General features: G+C 62.0%; 1 protein-coding gene across 1 annotated transcript; it reads right to left on the reverse strand.

The window, feature by feature from the left end:
• Positions 1-321: 321 nt before the first annotated feature.
• DRC4 (dynein regulatory complex subunit 4) lies at positions 322-16,393 on the reverse strand. The gene is made up of 11 exons (XM_075939825.1): positions 16,321-16,393; positions 13,358-13,441; positions 11,835-12,032; positions 11,311-11,517; positions 10,246-10,300; positions 9,181-9,386; positions 5,250-5,417; positions 4,721-4,807; positions 3,115-3,324; positions 1,096-1,161; positions 322-593 (listed from the first exon to the last, which is right to left on the reverse strand). Exons 1-11 carry the CDS (start codon positions 16,321-16,323, stop codon positions 444-446), a joined length of 1,434 nt encoding a protein of 477 aa, XP_075795940.1. The 5' UTR covers positions 16,324-16,393; the 3' UTR covers positions 322-443.
• Positions 16,394-16,671: the final 278 nt, after the last annotated feature.

Here is a 16,671-nt window from a genome sequence, read left to right on the forward strand (position 1 = left end):
CAGGGCAGGGTGGCTCTGCGGCTCGGGGCCCAAGGCGCGCTGCTGGAGAGCACCATGCCACAAGCCAGAAGGGCTCAGCCCGTTCCCGAGGCACATGGAGGAGACCCGCAGGACCCGGGGGGCAGGAGAGGGCCTAGCTAGGGAGCCTGGTGCGGGCCTGGCTGAGAGCAGGCTCCATACTGGTGCGGGTCTGGAGCGGTGACACCCCTGGGTAGGGGGTAGCTGGCTGGCTCTCCAGGCAAGGGGGTGGGGGCTGGGCGAGGGATCCTTCCGCACAGAGGCCCGGCCCTGCCCTGGGCAGTGAGAAACGGTTCCCTTGCAGCTTATTAAACCCTTCCTGGGGGTGTTTAATGGGGGCAGAGCCCCACCCCGCCGGCAGTGCAGGGGGAGGCTGCCAGTCGTCAGGGTAACCTGCGGGGTGACGGACAGGCGGCCCCGCGGCGCTAGGTGGGGGTAGCGACGAGGCCGGCCGGGCCCTGCCCCAGCCTCTGTCCCGTCACCGTGGTCCCCAGAGGCTTGAAGCCCACGTTGTCCAGCGGGATCCCGAAGGCGGTGAGCTTGGCCTCGTAGGTGTGCAGCAAGTCGTCGTGCGCCTGCAAGGGAAGCGCCCGCCGCTCAGCACGGCCCTAGCCCGCCCCTCCCTGCGCAGAGCGCCTGCTCCTGCGCCAGCCTTGGGCGCCATCGCCAGGGAACAGAGCTTGGCCCCCAGCCAGCCGGGGAACCCCCAGCAGGGAGCAGCAGCAAAGGCTGCGCACAACAGGCGGTGCTGGGGCAGAGCTGCCTGGCCGGCTCCTCCGAGCTCTGCCACGCAATCCAGCGGGTGAACCCCGACAGGGCAGGGCAGAGGTGGGGCAAAGGGGTGTCTGTCAGTGCACGCGTGGGCGGGAACAGCCCCTCTCCCGCAGGGGAGGTTACGCCTGGCAAAGGCCTGCAGGAGCAGCGCCCTGCTCCTCCCGCCAGGCCCCCGCCTTCCCCTCCATCCCGCCAGGGTTTGAGCAGGGGGGCTCTGCCTGCTGCCCAGCGCTGACCCTGCCCGGGGCCAGTGGGGCAGGACAGAGCCAGGGTAAGGACCTGGGCCTGCCAGCCCCCCCTCACCTTGCAGACTCGCGCCAGCTCGTACTGGAGATCCTTGATGGTGTTGTTCTTGGAATCCAGCACATCCTGGGGAGGAGAGCGGAGCCCGTCACTGGCTGGGCCCCCGGCCACGGTGCCGAGGGAAAACAGCAGAGATCAGCTGGGCAAGGGCAGCTTCTACAGCGGAGGGCCTGTTCAGGGGCTGCCCTCAGGAAAGCAGGGACCCCCAGCTTGGGGCAGTATTAGGAAAGGAACGCCTGGGGGTGGGGACTTGTGATGAGGGGAGTGGTAGAGAAGAAGACGGAGAAGATCTTATTGCCTCTGCAGAAGTCCAAGGTGCTCTCACAGCCTGAATACTGCGTGCAGGTGAGCTCGCATCATCTCAAAAAAGAGATCTGGCATTGGAAAAGTCTCAGAAAAGGCCAACAAAAACGATGAGGGGTTTGGCACAACTGCCATAGGAGGAGAGATTAATAAGCCTGGGATGTTTCAGCTTAGAAAAGAGGAGACTAAGAAGGGACACGATAGAGGCCTATACAATCATGACTGGGGTGGAGAAAGTGAATAAGGGAAAGTTATTTACTTCTTCCCACAATGTAAGAATGAGGGGTCACCACATGAAATTAATAGGTAGCAACCTGTGGAACTCCTTGCCAGAGGATGCTGTGAAGACCAGGACTTTAACAGGGTTCAGAAAAGAGCTAGATAAGTTCCTGGAGGACAGGTCCATCAATGGCTACTAGCCAGGATGGGCGGGGATGGTGTCCCTAGCCTGTCAGAGGCTGGGAATGGGTGACAGGGGAGGGATCGCTGGTTGTGTTCCCTCCCTCTGGGGCACCTGGCACTGGCCACTGTCAGCAGACAGGACCCTGGGCGAGATGGGCCTTTGGTCTGACCCAGTCTGGTGCTCTTAGGAGGCGGCTGTGCCTCGCGTGTGCTCTCTGGCTTTTCTGCTCCAAGCACCCAGCCAGGGGCCTTTGTCTCCACCAGTTCCATTGGCCCAGAGACGTGCCAGCGGTGCTGCTCCGCGAACACTTTGTGCCAGTCTGTCCCCTCACCTGCTCGAACGCCCGTGCCCGGCCCACACGGCACGGGGCACGACGGGAGCGGAAGCTTTGCAGCGTAGCCGCAGCTGAGCAAAGGAATGTGGAGACTCCAGCCCCGGCAGCAGCTGCTGGAGAGCCGGCGCCTTGGCAGTGTCTGAAGAATGTGTGCAGTGCTCCTCGCGGGCGCGGCGGCGGAGCTCACGCCAGCCCCAGCGCCTGGGCACTGCCCTGCTAGTGGACTCACCCTCCCGCCCCCCGGGCGCAGGGACACCAGCCCCACGTGAGCCAGGAAGTGCCAGGGCCAAGCTCCCAGGGAGCCGTTTGCGCTGGGCTCGCTCCCAGGAGTGCGGCTTCTCCAGTGACTGCCGGCAACAGCCGCTCCCCCTCGCCCGCGGGGCGCTCTGCAGTGCATTGGGGGGCCAGACATCCCCGAGCCAGGAAGGGAAGCAGGTGGGGGAGCGGCAGGGAGTGACCCCCGACATTCATCTTCGTTCCCACCGGCCCCCGGGGTCACAAAGCACCTCCAGGTCGGTCCCTGCTCCGCTCTGCCTCCTCTTGAGCTGGCAGGTGTCCCTGCGCCCCAGGACACGTCCCCTGCCCCCCGGGCTAGCTCTGCTGGCGCTTGCCTGCTAAAACCAGGGTCGCGCTGGAGGCACGAGCAGCAGGGCAGGCTGGCGGCCCCCCTCGGCATGGCCTTCCGGCTCCAAGGGCCGGCACCCCCAGGGCGGAGGCTGCTCCGATTGCCAGGCCTGGGAGCGCAGGAGAGGGCTGTCTCGGCGGAGCTGGCTAGGGGAGGCCTCTCCAGAGACTGCGCTCAGCTCTACAGGGCTGAGGTTCGGCAGCCAGCCATTTAGCCCGTGCTTAGCCCCAGAGCAGGCCCTGCAGCCCTATCGCCCCAAGCCCCTAAGCCTTGCAGTGGGGAGGGGGCAAGCCCAGCCAAAGGCGACCCCTCTGCTGCCGTCTCTCCCCCAGGAGCCTGGAGCCAGGCAGGTACCTCCAGTTTGCGGGTGACCATGGTGAGGGCGCTGGGGTCGAGATTGGAGGCCGAGAGGACTTCGTTGAGCTGCACCTCCTTCTTCTCCACGATGTTGGAGAGGGCCTTCAGCTTGCGCTCCAGCAGCAGGTTCTTGAAGCCCGTCTTCTGCTGCACTTCACTGATGGCTTTGGTGAACTTCTGATAGAGCTCGTCTCGTTCCGCCTGCACCTGCTCGGCAGAGAGCCACGGCCCGGGTAGCCAGGAGAGCTCCCCGCCGGGCCTGCCAGGCCCCCCGCCCGCACCGCAGCCAGGAACAGCGGCACCAGCAGGGCCCAGGGGAGCGCCAGGTTGATAGCGAGGCCCTGGCAGCGGCTAGGTTAACATCCCTGTCCCTGGAGCACAGGGAGTCTGGAGCATGTCTAGCCAGCACCCTGGGCCTGACTTTGGGAAGCACAGTATCCCTGTCAATGGCAGGAGTGTCACAGACTAGCCCGCAAACAGCCCAGTCCAGCTGGATTCCCAGTAGGAAAGGCTCTGCCCCTTAGCCCAGCGTCTGCCCCTACTCCCACGCCAACAGCCCCGCTCCGTGCTACCCACCGGGGCCCGAGTGCTCTGTGCACATCAGCCCACAGAGGCGGGGAGCCTGTCCCCAGTCTCACGACAGGCTGGCTGAGCGACTGGTCAGTTCGCCCCGGGAGCCGATAGCAGATGTGGGACGAGAACCGTGGAGCCCGGCAGAGTGGTGCTGTGGCCCAGAGGCTGGTCTGAAACCATGCTCTGGTCGCTGCAGCCGCCTCCTTTTCAAACGCGAGAGGAATTAACCACTGGGCCAGCTCAGGCCATGATGGATTCCCCTCACCTGGGCTCTCCAACCCAAGACGGGTCTTCCAAGACTGTAGCCCCCGGCATGGGCCCGATGCAGATATCTCTGGGCAAGCTTCACTGGTCAGATTAAATGGTCCCCATTGTCCCTTCTGGCCTTCAAATCCATGGCTGTGACCCCCTCCCCCACCCCGCCCTTGCCCTGCCGGAACAGCCTCCATGCCAAGCACATACAGGGCCACCCCTCGCCTTGCACATGTTGGCCAAGGTGCTCTCAGGCACCGCGGCTCTGGGCTAGCTAACACCTCTGAATTACAACACAGCTTACGGCCTATTTCCAGCTGCACCGACCATACTGCTGCCCCAATGGCAGCTCGTTAATGAGGGCGCTGCTCGAATCGCAGCAAGCTCCCTGCGACCTCCAGCTGGGGCAAGCCCCCCACGCACACTCCTGCAGCCTGGCATGCCAGGGTCACCCTAAAGCCAGCGCCTAGACGAGAGACCCCGATGCTGGGCTACACCCAGCGCTCCCTCACCCCCGCAGGTCTCGCTCGCCTTCCCCCGGCCGAACGCTGCACCAGACAGCCCCGGCCAGGACGGGACCAGTGGAGCCGCAAGGCTGGGCCAGTGCCGGGAGACCGCAGCACAGCGCCAGCTCACTGGGGGTAACAGCCAGAAGAACGCCAGGCAGAGCAGAGGGCTCTCCAGCATCACCAGCGTGACGGCAGCTCTCACCCCATGGCCCCAGCTGTTCAGAGATGGCTGGGGAAGGAAGGCAAGGCCCCCTGCCCGTGGCTCTCACCTTGATGAACCTCTGCTCCAGCACTTCATGTTCCCACTGAAGGTCTTTCAATTCCTTCTGGGTGACTTTCAGACGGGCCTTTGTGTTCTGCAGAGGGGCCAGAGCTCAGCGACATGCCAGGGGCCCCCGGCAGGGGGACACAGGAGAATGCAGACTCTCCTTCCCAAGCCGGGCCTCGCCCACACAGACCCTTCCTCCCTGCCCAAGACATGTGTGGCTCAGGGGACAGGCTGGGGGCAGGAATACATTAATCCCCCTCCTCCGCTAGAACGAGATCCTCTGCCCAGCCCCCGCCCCCGAGTTCGGAGATCCCTCCCCCAGGTCCACCTACCACACGGCGCCAGGCTTGGGACACCTGTGTAAGCCAAGCGGCAGTGAGTCCCTTGGACCTATCAGCATAGTCCCCCATGGCCAGCAGAGGCCTCCTTTCAAGCCCAATCTGCCCCGCCCCCAGCGCAAGGAGTGCTGTGAGGAGGAGACTCCGCGGGACCCGCGACTGACACTGGCCGGAGCCGAGCAGGGGACTCACAGCCAGCGCCTCCTTGTCCTTCTCGTAGTGGGCTAGCTTCCTCTGCAGCTCGGCCACCTCGTCCCGGGCCCGCCCCAGGGGCTCTGTCAGTCTCTTGTTCTGAAGCAGCACTTCCGCCATCTCCTTCTCCAGGTGATCCTCCCTCTTCTTCATCTCCTCCATCTGCTCCTGTTCCCGGGACACAGGCACAAGCTTGGAGTCCCTGAGGGGCTGCCAGCGGGGGCAGCGCGGGAGACCCCGGTCTGCCTGGCTCCCGAGCAGGGCACGCAGCAGTGCCCCCACGCGTCCCAGCAGAGGGCTTGGGGCGGCGCTGGTTCTGGGGCAGCTGCGTGATCGCTAGGGTAGTCGTGTGCACGTGCAAGGGGGACCGGTGCTCACAAAGCACACGAACCAGCGGCAAAGGCCCTACAGCCAAAGCCCTCGGTGGGGCGCCAATTCAGACATGTGGAGGGCACAGGCAGGAACCGCCACAGCATCATCCTACCCAGCACAGGGCTTGTGGCCAGCTGTGTCCCCATGCCGGCGCTGGGCACAGGCTAGCACAGGGAGGGCAACTGGTTTTGATGGGGGGGGCACAGTGACAGTGCGTCGGGCACCCCCGACCCTGCACCTCATTCTCAGCAAGACGTGTCTCTTGAGGAAGTGCGGGGTCTGGGATGGAGGTTGGGTGCAGAAGGGAGCTCAGGGTAGAATCATAGAATCATAGGACTGGAAGGGACCTCGAGAGGTCATCGAGTCCAGCCCCCCGCCCTCAAGGCAGGACCAAGCTCCGTCTACACCATCCCTGACAGATGTCTATCTAACCTGTTCTTAAATATCTCCAGAGAGGGAGATTCCACCACCTCCCTTGGCAATTTATTCCAATATTTGACCACCCTGACAGTTAGGAATTTTTTCCTAATGTCCAATCTAAACCTCCCCTGCTGCACTTTAAGCCCATTACTCCTTGTCCTGTCCTCAGAAACCAAGAGGAACAAATTTTCTCCTTCCTCCTTGTGACACCCTTTTAGATATTTGAAAACCGCTATCATGTCCCCCCTTAATCTTCTTTTTTCCAAACTAAACAAGCCCAGTTCATGAAGCCTGGCTTCATAGGTCATGTTCTCTAGACCTTTAATCATTCTTGTCGCTCTTCTCTGTACCCTTTCCAATTTCTCCACATCTTTCTTGAAATGTGGCGCCCAGAACTGGACACAGTACTCCAGCTGAGGCCTAACTAGTGCAGAGTAGAGCGGCAGAATGACTTCACGAGTTTTGCTTACAACACACCTGTTGATACAACCTAAAATCATATTTGCTTTTTTTGCAACAGCATCACACTGTTGACTCATATTCAACTTGTGGTCCACTATGACCCCTAGATCCCTTTCCGCCATGCTCCTTCCTAGACAGTCGCTTCCCATCTTGTATGTATGGAACTGATTGTTCCTTCCTAAGTGGAGCACTTTGCATTTCTCTTTATTAAACCTCATCCTGTTTACCTCTGACCATTTCTCTAACTTGCTAAGGTCATTTTGAATTATGTCCCTATCCTCCAAAGAAGTTGCAACCCCACCCAGTTTGGTATCATCTGCAAACTTAATAAGAGTACTCTCTATCCCAATATCTACATCATTGATGAAGATATTGAACAGTACGGGTCCCAAAACAGACCCTTGAGGAACTCCACTTGTTATCCCTTTCCAGCAGGATTTAGAACCGTTAACAACAACTCTCTGACTACGGTTATCCAGCCAATTATGCACCCACCTTATCGTGGCCCTATCTAAGTTATATTTGCCTAGTTTATCAATAAGAATATCATGCGAGACCGTATCAAATGCCTTACTAAAGTCTAGGTATATGACATCCACCGCTTCTCCCTTATCCACAAGGCTCGTTATCTTATCAAAGAAAGCTATCAGATTAGTTTGGCATGACTTATTCTTCACAAACCCATGCTGGCTATTCCCTATCACTTTATTACCTTCCAAGGGTTTGCATATGATTTCCTTAATTACCTGCTCCATTATCTTCCCTGGGACAGACGTTAAACTGACCGGTCTGTAGTTTCCTGGGTTGTTCTTATTCCCCTTTTTATAGATGGGCACAATATTTGCCCTTTTCCAGTCTTCTGGAATCTCCCCTGTCTGCCATGATTTTTCAAAGATAATAGCTAAAGGCTCAGATACCTCCTCTATCAGCTCCTTGAGTATCCTGGGATGCATTTCATCAGGACCTGGTGACTTGCTGACATCTAACTTTCCTAAGTGATTTTTAACTTGTTCTTTGTGTATCCTGTCTTCTAAACTTACCCTCTCTCTGCTTGTATTCACTACGTTAGGCACACCTCCAGACTTCTCGGTGAAGACCGAAACAAAGAAGTCATTGAGCATCTCCGCCATTTCCAAGTTCCCTGTTACTGCTTCTCCCTCCTCACTAAGCAGTGGGCCTACCCTGTCCTTGGTCTTCCTCTTGCTTTTAATGTATTTATAAAAGGTCTTCTTGTTTCCCTTTATGCCTGTAGCTAGTTTGATCTCATTTTGTGCCTTTGCCTTTCTAATCTTGCCCCTGCATTCCCGTGTTGCTTGCCTATATTCATCCTTTGTTAGTTGTCCTAGTTTCCATTTTTTATATGACTCCTTTTTTATTTTGAGATCATGCAAGATCTCCTTGTTAAGCCAAGCTGGTCTTTTGCCATATTTTCTATCTTTCCTACACAGCGGAATTGTTTGCTTTTGGGCCCTTAACAACGTCCCTTTGAAATACTTCCAACTCTCCTCAGTTGTTTTTCCCTTCAGTCTTGCTTCCCATGGGACCTTACCTACAAGTTCTCTGAGCTTATCAAAATCTGCCTTCCTGAAATCCATTACCTCAATTGTGCTGGTCTCCCTTCTACCTTTCCTTAAGATCATGAACTCTATTATTTCGTGATCACTGTCCCCTATACTGTCTTCCACTTTCAAGTACTCAACTAGTTCCTCCCTATTTGTTAAAACCAAATCCAGAACAGCTTCTCCTCTGGTAGCTTTTTCAACCTTCTGAAACAGAAAGTTGTCTCCAATGCAGTCCAGAAACTTATTGGATAGCCTGTGCCTCGCTGTGTTAGTTTCCCAACATATGTCTGGATAGTTGAAGTCCCCCATCACCACCAAATCTTGGGCTTTGGATAGTTTTGTTAATTGTTTAAAAAAGGCCTCATCCACCTCTTCCACCTGGCTAGGTGGCCTGTAGTAGACTCCTAGCATGATATCACCCTCGTTTTTTACCCCTTTTAGCTTAACCCAGAGACTCTCTACACAGCTATCTCCTACGTTCATCTCCACTTCAGTCCAAGTGTGTACATTTTTAATATACAAGGCAACCCCTCCTCCCTTTTTTCCCTGTCTGTCCTTCCTGAGCAAGCCGTACCCTTCCATACCAATATTCCAATCATGCGTCCCATCCCACCAGGTTTCTGTAATACCAATGATATCATAGTTGTATTTATTGGTTAGCAATTCCAGTTCTTCCTGCTTAATTTCAGTTCTTCCTGCTTAAGAGGACTGGGGTGCAGGACAGAGTTTGGGTGAAGGAGAGGGTTGTGCCGTAGGGCAGAGGATTGGGGTGCAGGTCTGGTAGGAAATTGTGACCGGAGGCAGGGATGCAGGAGGGGGGGGTCAGAGGGTTTGGGTTGTGGGGACGGAGTGGGAGGGAAGGCGGCAGTGGGTGCCAGGGACAGGCTCTGGCTGGGAGGTGTCTACCCAAGGTGGCTCCAGGCCAGCAGCCCAGCAGGACCCTAAGGCCGACTCCCTTCCTGCCACACTCCACATGCTGCTCAAAGCGGCCAGCTGCTGGGACCATGTGCGTCTCTGCGTGGTCTGTGCCATGGGGGGAGGGGGGTTGCGTGCTGCATGCCCCCACAATCACAGCGCAGGCAGCCCAGAGTACGTGGGGGCTGGGCTAGCATTACCTTGAGAGTGTTGATGAGTGCCAGGTTGTTGAGGGTGATGTCGTTGTAGTAGTTCTTGATGTCACTGAAGGCCTTCTCGTGGTTCTTCATCAGCGTGTTGATCTGGCCGTTTTTCCTCTCCTCGATCTCGTGGATCTCCGTTTTCCGCCGCAAGTCCAGCTCGTCGCGCAGCACTCGCATCTTCTTGTCGTACTTGGCCTCGATCTCTGCGGGGAAGCAGCCCCCGTGGCTAGTGACACCCCGAGAGCGTGGGAGCCAGTGCGGGAGCAGCCCTTTGCTGCTTGGCTGGCAAGCAACAGTGCCACACTCACTCCCATTAGTGTGCAAGGCACTCCCAGCAGAGGGAAGGGCACGCCTGGAAACCCTGGCTGCCCAGACCCGATGGGCATGGGCGCACCAGCAACGCTCAGGCAATCAGGGCATGCAAATGGAACCCTGCTATTAGCGCCAGGCCTCCTGCAGCCCCAGAGGGCTAGTAAGAGCCTGGGAAGGGCACTTACTATAGCAGGGTGCCCACCAGTGGTGCAGAATGGGGCCTGAGCCCACACCTGATGGCACCCAGTCACCTGCTGCTGGTGCTGCTCTGACCCATGCTGTGTACACACACAAGCCTCTCCCCGCGCCTGCGAACACCAAGGAATGGGACATCCGCCAGCCTCTCGGCCTTACAGCCCACTGCCAGCGGAAGGGGGTGGGGGCAGACTGGCCAGCCACCAGCTAGGCCTGGGGATGTTAAAAGGGTATTTCCTTTAACTGTTTTAACTCCAGGCTTGCCACCGGCGCGCTGCCCAGCCCTGCCGAGACATCCCACTTCCACGCCCGCTGCAGCTATGGGGTCTCGCCTCCGGGTCCCATCAGCCCCTCCACGGCCAAGGCTGCCCCAGCCTGGCACAGCTGGCCGCCACCAGAGGTCAGCGGCAGGGGCCAGTTAACCAGTAGGCATATCGGTAGCCTCCTGCTTAGCGGTACCCACCGTGCCAGGCCCTCTTTTGCTCCAGGGCAGGGAGCCCCGTGCTAAGAGAGCTCCCCTCTTGGTCCCACACACGAGTCCAAATAGGAACTGACCTTTCACTTGTCTCTCAAAGTCGCTGCGCAGCCGGGTGATCTCCTCCTCTTGTTTCTGGCAGGGAGAAGCTGCACGTTAGACCTGGGCAGCCAAAGAGAGAGAGGAATCTCCCCTGTGCACCGGCTCCGAGTCGAGGCCGTCCGCGCCTGGCAGCAGCAAAAAGCCAGGACACAAGGCTTGTGGCTGCAGCAACCCCAGCTCTGCCAAGGGCTGCTGAGTGCGCCCTGGCTGTGGGGACTGCATTCAGCACCTGGGGCGCCCGGGAAGGCAGCATTGAACCTGCAGGTGGGTCTAAGGGGCCCTCCCCCGCCTTAGGGGCAGTGGCGTGTCTGAGACACCCCCCGTCCTATGGGCAGCAGGGCTCTCCAGGGGCATTTCTTTCCCCGACTTTGGCCATTTCTGCTTGGCAAACCCCGCACCCAGCCCCCTCTCACGTGCTGCGGGGTCCTTATGCTGGGTACCCCAGTGTGGCTCGACCCACAGGAACCCTCATGTCAATACACCAGCACCCAGCTCAGCTCCGAGAACAGAGCAAATCAGAGCCCGGGTACATCTCACCCACTCGCCTGCCCCACAAAAGGGCCAACATCTGAGGAGGACACAAATTCCCACAATGCACCTGGCCATGCCAGAGACCCTTCCTGACCCAATGGGAATCCGCTGATGTACTGGAGCCCGTGGCTTGGTTACCCTTCCTACTGCAGCCTGCACAGGGACCCTGCGACAGCTTCTCCAGCCCCATGCTGGATTCTGACTGACTCCCAGCCCCAAGAGGACAGGCTTCCTTCAGAGTGTGAATGCCCCTCCCACAGCTGTCACTGGTGACCCTGGCAACCGTCAGGAACCGATCTGTCTCCATTCAACATTCAGTGCCTGGATGTCTCCGTCAGGTGTCCCCTCTGCCAAGCTAACCTTTGGCTCTCCCATCTCCCTTACTTGCCAGTCACATCCAGACCTCAGACTAGCTCTCTTGTCCCTGCTGCACTCTTCTTTCAGGCAGCGGTGAGGAGGCTGGACAAGCCCCGCCAAGGTGCCCCCAGCCCCACAATTATCTGTCAACGTACCATGCGCAGATTTTTCACCACCACCTCGTTGGCCAGCTCCTGCTCCTTGAGCTCCACTTTCAAGGTGCGCATGTCCTTGCGCAGGTCTGTCTCCTGGGTGCGGTGCTCCTTCTGGGCCAGCTTCATGGCCACCGTGCCCTCGGCCTTCAGTTCGGTGATGTTGTTCTGGTGCTCATAGAGAAGGTGCTTCACTTTCTGCTTGTAAACCTGGGAGAAGGGAAACCAGTGGTGTACAGGCCCAGACAGGGATGGGAGCAGGGGGAGCCCAGCTGCGGGGACTCCTCTGCCGTGGCATGGGAAGAGGGAATCTTCTAATGCTGACAAGAACACACATGAACTTGAGCTACTGCCTGAGACACCCCTTGCTAGGGTCCTGGCAACTCCCTCTGCCCCGTTTATCCGTGCTCTCTGGGCTCGCTCAGAGAACAGACGTGTGCTGCCAATTATGGGCACAGCCACGCGTGGAGCTGTGACACCACTAAGGACAGCTGGAGTTCGCTAGCCATCTTCCCTTCACCTCTCACCTTAATCTCCACTTGGTGCCGCTCCTCGGCCTCCTCCATCTCACGGTCCTTGTTGCGCAGCTCTGCCTTCTTCTCATCCAGCTGCCGGCGGGTGATCTCCCAGAAGGTGTGGATCTTGTCACGTTCCAGCTGGAAGTAGTTGCGCTCCTCTCGCTCACGGTCCAGCTCCTCCCGGAGACGCACAATGTGCTCCTCCAGCTGCAGAGCCAACAAGCGCAGCTGGTGAAGGCACTGGTGGGGGAGAGTCTCTCCCACAGAACTGCTGGCTGTAGCGATCTCTAGCACCTGTCACCTGCTGGGGCCCCAAAGCTCATTACTGCAGGCCCTCCAGCCTCCCTTGGGATGGAGCACAGCAGCTGTTTAACAGGATACAAAAGTTTAAGAGAGGAAGTGACGATGCTGTATCCAACAGAAACCCCAGGATTTTTATAGGGTGGTAGGCTATAATTAGCCATTAAGATATGGAACTAGCCTCTGGAAAAGGGAGCTATTCATCTTTTTTGATGGGAAGGGAACAGACCCACAGATCTCTTTGTCATCTGGAAGAGCAGTGCTGCATTCACTGACGACCAGTTCTGACTCAGAACCGCAGGCTCTTTTTTTAGAGTGCAGAGACATTGGGTCAGGAATCAGGTCTTCACATGTGATTTTAGAGCAGTCAGCAAAATAGGGCCCTGATCCTGACGAGGCCTCTGGACATTCGCATGCTAAACAATAACGCTAGGGAAGAGGGCTACTCCTGACTCACTAACACCCTCTGTCACACAGAACTTAGCGCATTCTCTCATCCAAACACTGGCTTCACCTCAGCTGCGATAAGAGCGCAACAGTGAGCATGACTGCAGATCAGCAAGCCGTAGACTGAGCAATCGTAGAACTGAATCTGAATGCAACCCCATTTGGGAACCTCGTTTGCTTGGGCCCAGAGCAGAGGAAGATACAGCATGGGATGTATGAATGCCCTAGCAATAGACATTGATTCCATTAGCAATTCAATTTCTCGCCTGTATCAGAGCAAGCAGAGAGGTTCTTTTCAATAGGACAAGGACTGCACAAGACATAGTGCTTACACTAAGAGGGAAACGTTACTGTGTCACAAAAACACTTTTATACACTAGGACAACTAGACAAAGGACCAAGGTGCGGGGGTGGGAGGGGGACACAGAATCCTGGACATGGGCAACAGAGTGCAGGCTAGATGAGGGACACAGGGAGGTTCTGGAAGCTCTGGAGAGGGAGAGATGCGCTAGCTAAACACTCTGAGGACCCACCCACACTGAGTCTGCTCTTGTGACACCCATGCCTTGTAAAAAGCTCAGACTTGTGAGCGGCGGTGCAGCTGTTGGGGTGAAAACCCAGCCCGCCTTTTCTAACCTTCACCATCTGCCATCCTCATGAGTTGAACCAAACCTTGCGTGACCTAGGCGATAGGGCCTAGGGGAGAGGCCTTACAAAGAGAGGCCTCCTCTCACCAGGGGTTGGGTGGCCATGTGGAGCCCTAGGGCAGTTCCTAGAACTCTCACCTGTTCCTTGCCCATGTCCTCTGGGGGGACGGCATCCACCACCGCTGCAGCCTTGGCTTTCTTACCACCTTTCTGTTTGGGCGCCTTAGAAAAGAAAAGAAAACATGTGACGGGGGGCTTAGCTCAGACCTGCGGAGGTGCCACTGCCACCTGGCTGCTGCTGGGCATGAATGCAATTTGTATCAATGAGATGGCACAGGGGGGATCCTGGCACCAGTGCCCGTTGAGCAGCTTCCAGAGTGCAGGAGGGTCTGTAAAGGTGCAAGAATCTCCACACCAAAGCCATTCCACCAGCGCTGCACTGGGGCTCCTGGCTCACAAGCTGCCCTCGGGAGAATGAGCCTTATGGAGCAGCCTGAGCACTGGGGGGCTTAGGGGCATGCATGTGCGGGCACGTGCCCCTCCTCCTGCTGCCCCCAGGCCCCTTCGACCCCCCCGACCCCCTCCTCCTGCTGCCCCCGGGCCACTCCGACCCCCCCCGAACCCCTCCTCCTGCTGCCCCCGGGCCACTCCGACCCCCCCCGAACCCCTCCTCCCGCTGCCCCCGGGCCCTTCCGACCCCCCCGAACCCCTCCTCCCTCTGCCCCCGGGCCCCTCCGACCCCCCCCCGAACCCCTCCTCCCGCTGCCCCCGGGCCCCTCCGACCCCCCCCGAACCCCTCCTCCCGCTGCCCCCGGGCCCCTCCGACCCCCCCGAACCCCTCCTCCCGCTGCCCCCGGGCCCCTCCGACCCCCCCCAAACCCCTCCTCCCGCTGCCCCCGGGCCCTTCCGACCCCCCTGAACTCCTCCTCCCGCTGCCCCCGGGCCACTCCGACCCCCCCCGAACCCCTCCTCCTGCTGCCCCCGGGCCCCTCCGACCCCCCCCCGAACCCCTCCTCCTGCTGCCCCCGGGCCCCTCTGACCCCCCCGAATCCCCCCTCCCGCTGCCCCCGGGCCCCTCCGACCCCCCCGAACCCCTCCTCCTGCTGCCCCCGGGCCCCTCCGACCCCCCCCGAACCCCTCCTCCCGCTGCCCCCGGGCCACTCCGACCCCCCCCGAATCCCCCCTCCCGCTGCCCCCGGGCCACTCCGACCCCCCCGAACCCCTCCTCCTGCTGCCCCCGGGCCACTCCGACCCCCCCCCGACCCCCTCCTCCTGCTGCTCCCGAGCCCCTCCGACCCCCCCCCGAATCCCCCCTCCCGCTGCCCCCGGGCCCCTCCGACCCCACCGAACCCCTCCTCCTGCTGCCCCCGGGCCACTCCGACCCCCCCCCGACCCCCTCCTCCTGCTGCTCCCGGGCCCCTCCGACCCCCCCGAACCCCTCCTCCCGCTGCCCCCGGGCCCCCCCGACCCCCCCCGAACCCCTCCTCCCGCTGCCCCCGGGCCCCTCCGACCCCCCCCGAACCCCTCCTCCCGCTGCCCCCGGGCCCCTCCGACCCCCCCCGAACCCCTCCTCCCGCTGCCCCCGGGCCCCCCCGACCCCCCCCGAACCCCTCCTCCCGCTGCCCCCGGGCCCCTCCGACCCCCCCCGAACCCCTCCTCCCGCTGCCCCCGGGCCCCTCCGACCCCCCCCGAACCCCTCCTCCTGCTGCCCCCGGGCCCCCCCGACCCCCCCGAACCCCTCCTCCTGCTGCCCCCGGGCCCCCCCGACCCCCCCCGAACCCCTCCTCCTGCTGCCCCCGGGCCCCCCCGACCCCCCCCGAACCCCTCCTCCCGCTGCCCCCGGGCCCCTCCGACCCCCCCCGAACCCCTCCTCCCGCTGCCCCCGGGCCCCTCCGACCCCCCCCGAACCCCTCCTCCCGCTGCCCCCGGGCCCCCCCGACCCCCCCCGAACCCCTCCTCCCGCTGCCCCCGGGCCCCTCCGACCCCCCCCGAACCCCTCCTCCCGCTGCCCCCGGGCCCCTCCGACCCCCCCCGAACCCCTCCTCCCGCTGCCCCCGGGCCCCCCCGACCCCCCCCGAACCCCTCCTCCCGCTGCCCCCGGGCCCCTCCGACCCCCCCCGAACCCCTCCTCCCGCTGCCCCCGGGCCCCTCCGACCCCCCCCGAACCCCTCCTCCTGCTGCCCCCGGGCCCCCCCGACCCCCCCGAACCCCTCCTCCTGCTGCCCCCGGGCCCCCCCGACCCCCCCCGAACCCCTCCTCCTGCTGCCCCCGGGCCCCCCCGACCCCCCCCGAACCCCTCCTCCCGCTGCCCCCGGGCCCCTCCGACCCCCCCCGAACCCCTCCTCCCGCTGCCCCCGGGCCCCTCCGACCCCCCCCGAACCCCTCCTCCCGCTGCCCCCGGGCCCCCCCGACCCCCCCCGAACCCCTCCTCCCGCTGCCCCCGGGCCCCTCCGACCCCCCCCGAACCCCTCCTCCCGCTGCCCCCGGGCCCCTCCGACCCCCCCCGAACCCCTCCTCCCGCTGCCCCCGGGCCCCTCCGACCCCCCCCGAACCCCTCCTCCTGCTGCCCCCGGGCCCCCCCGACCCCCCCGAACCCCTCCTCCTGCTGCCCCCGGGCCCCCCCGACCCCCCCCGAACCCCTCCTCCCGCTGCCCCCGGGCCCCCCGACCCCCCCGAACCCCTCCTCCCGCTGCCCCCGGGCCCCCCCGACCCCCCCCGAACCCCTCCTCCCGCTGCCCCCGGGCCCCCCCGACCCCCCCCGAACCCCTCCTCCTGCTGCCCCCGGGCCCCCCCGACCCCCCCGAACCCCTCCTCCCGCTGCCCCCGGGCCCCCCCGACCCCCCCCGAACCCCTCCTCCCGCTGCCCCCGGGCCCCTCCGACCCCCCCCGAACCCCTCCTCCTGCTGCCCCCGGGCCCCCCCGACCCCCCCCGAACCCCTCCTCCTGCTGCCCCCGGGCCCCTCCGACCCCCCCCGAACCCCTCCTCCTGCTGCCCCCGGGCCCCCCCGACCCCCCCCGAACCCCTCCTCCTGCTGCCCCCGGGCCCCCCCGACCCCCCCCCTCCTGCTGCCCCCGGGCCCCCCCGACCCCCCAGCCCTCACCATGGCTGCTGGGGCGCGGGCTCAGAGTCACCGCGTCTCTTGGCAACCGCCGGGCAAGTCTCGCGAGAGCTCCTGCCCATAGCAACGCGCGTCACCGCCCTGGCAACCGCCGGCAGCGCTACTCTAGGCCCTGAGCGCCGCTGGGCCGCTGGCCCCGCCCACCCCTGGCTCCGCCCCTGCCCGGGCGTCCCGCGGTGCAGCCCGTCTGCCCCCTCCCGGCCGCGTGCGGAACACGTCGCTCCACGTGCGCATGGGCAGCGCCAGGAGCAGCGGCCCAGCTGGGGCGGCCCCGCTCACGGGGGACGCTGGTGCCCGGCTCCCCGGCTCCAGGGGGAGGGGAAGGCCCCGTGG

The sequence above is a fragment of the Pelodiscus sinensis genome, chromosome 12 (assembly GCF_049634645.1).
Source record: "Pelodiscus sinensis isolate JC-2024 chromosome 12, ASM4963464v1, whole genome shotgun sequence".
NCBI classification, from domain to species: Eukaryota; Metazoa; Chordata; order Testudines; family Trionychidae; genus Pelodiscus; species Pelodiscus sinensis.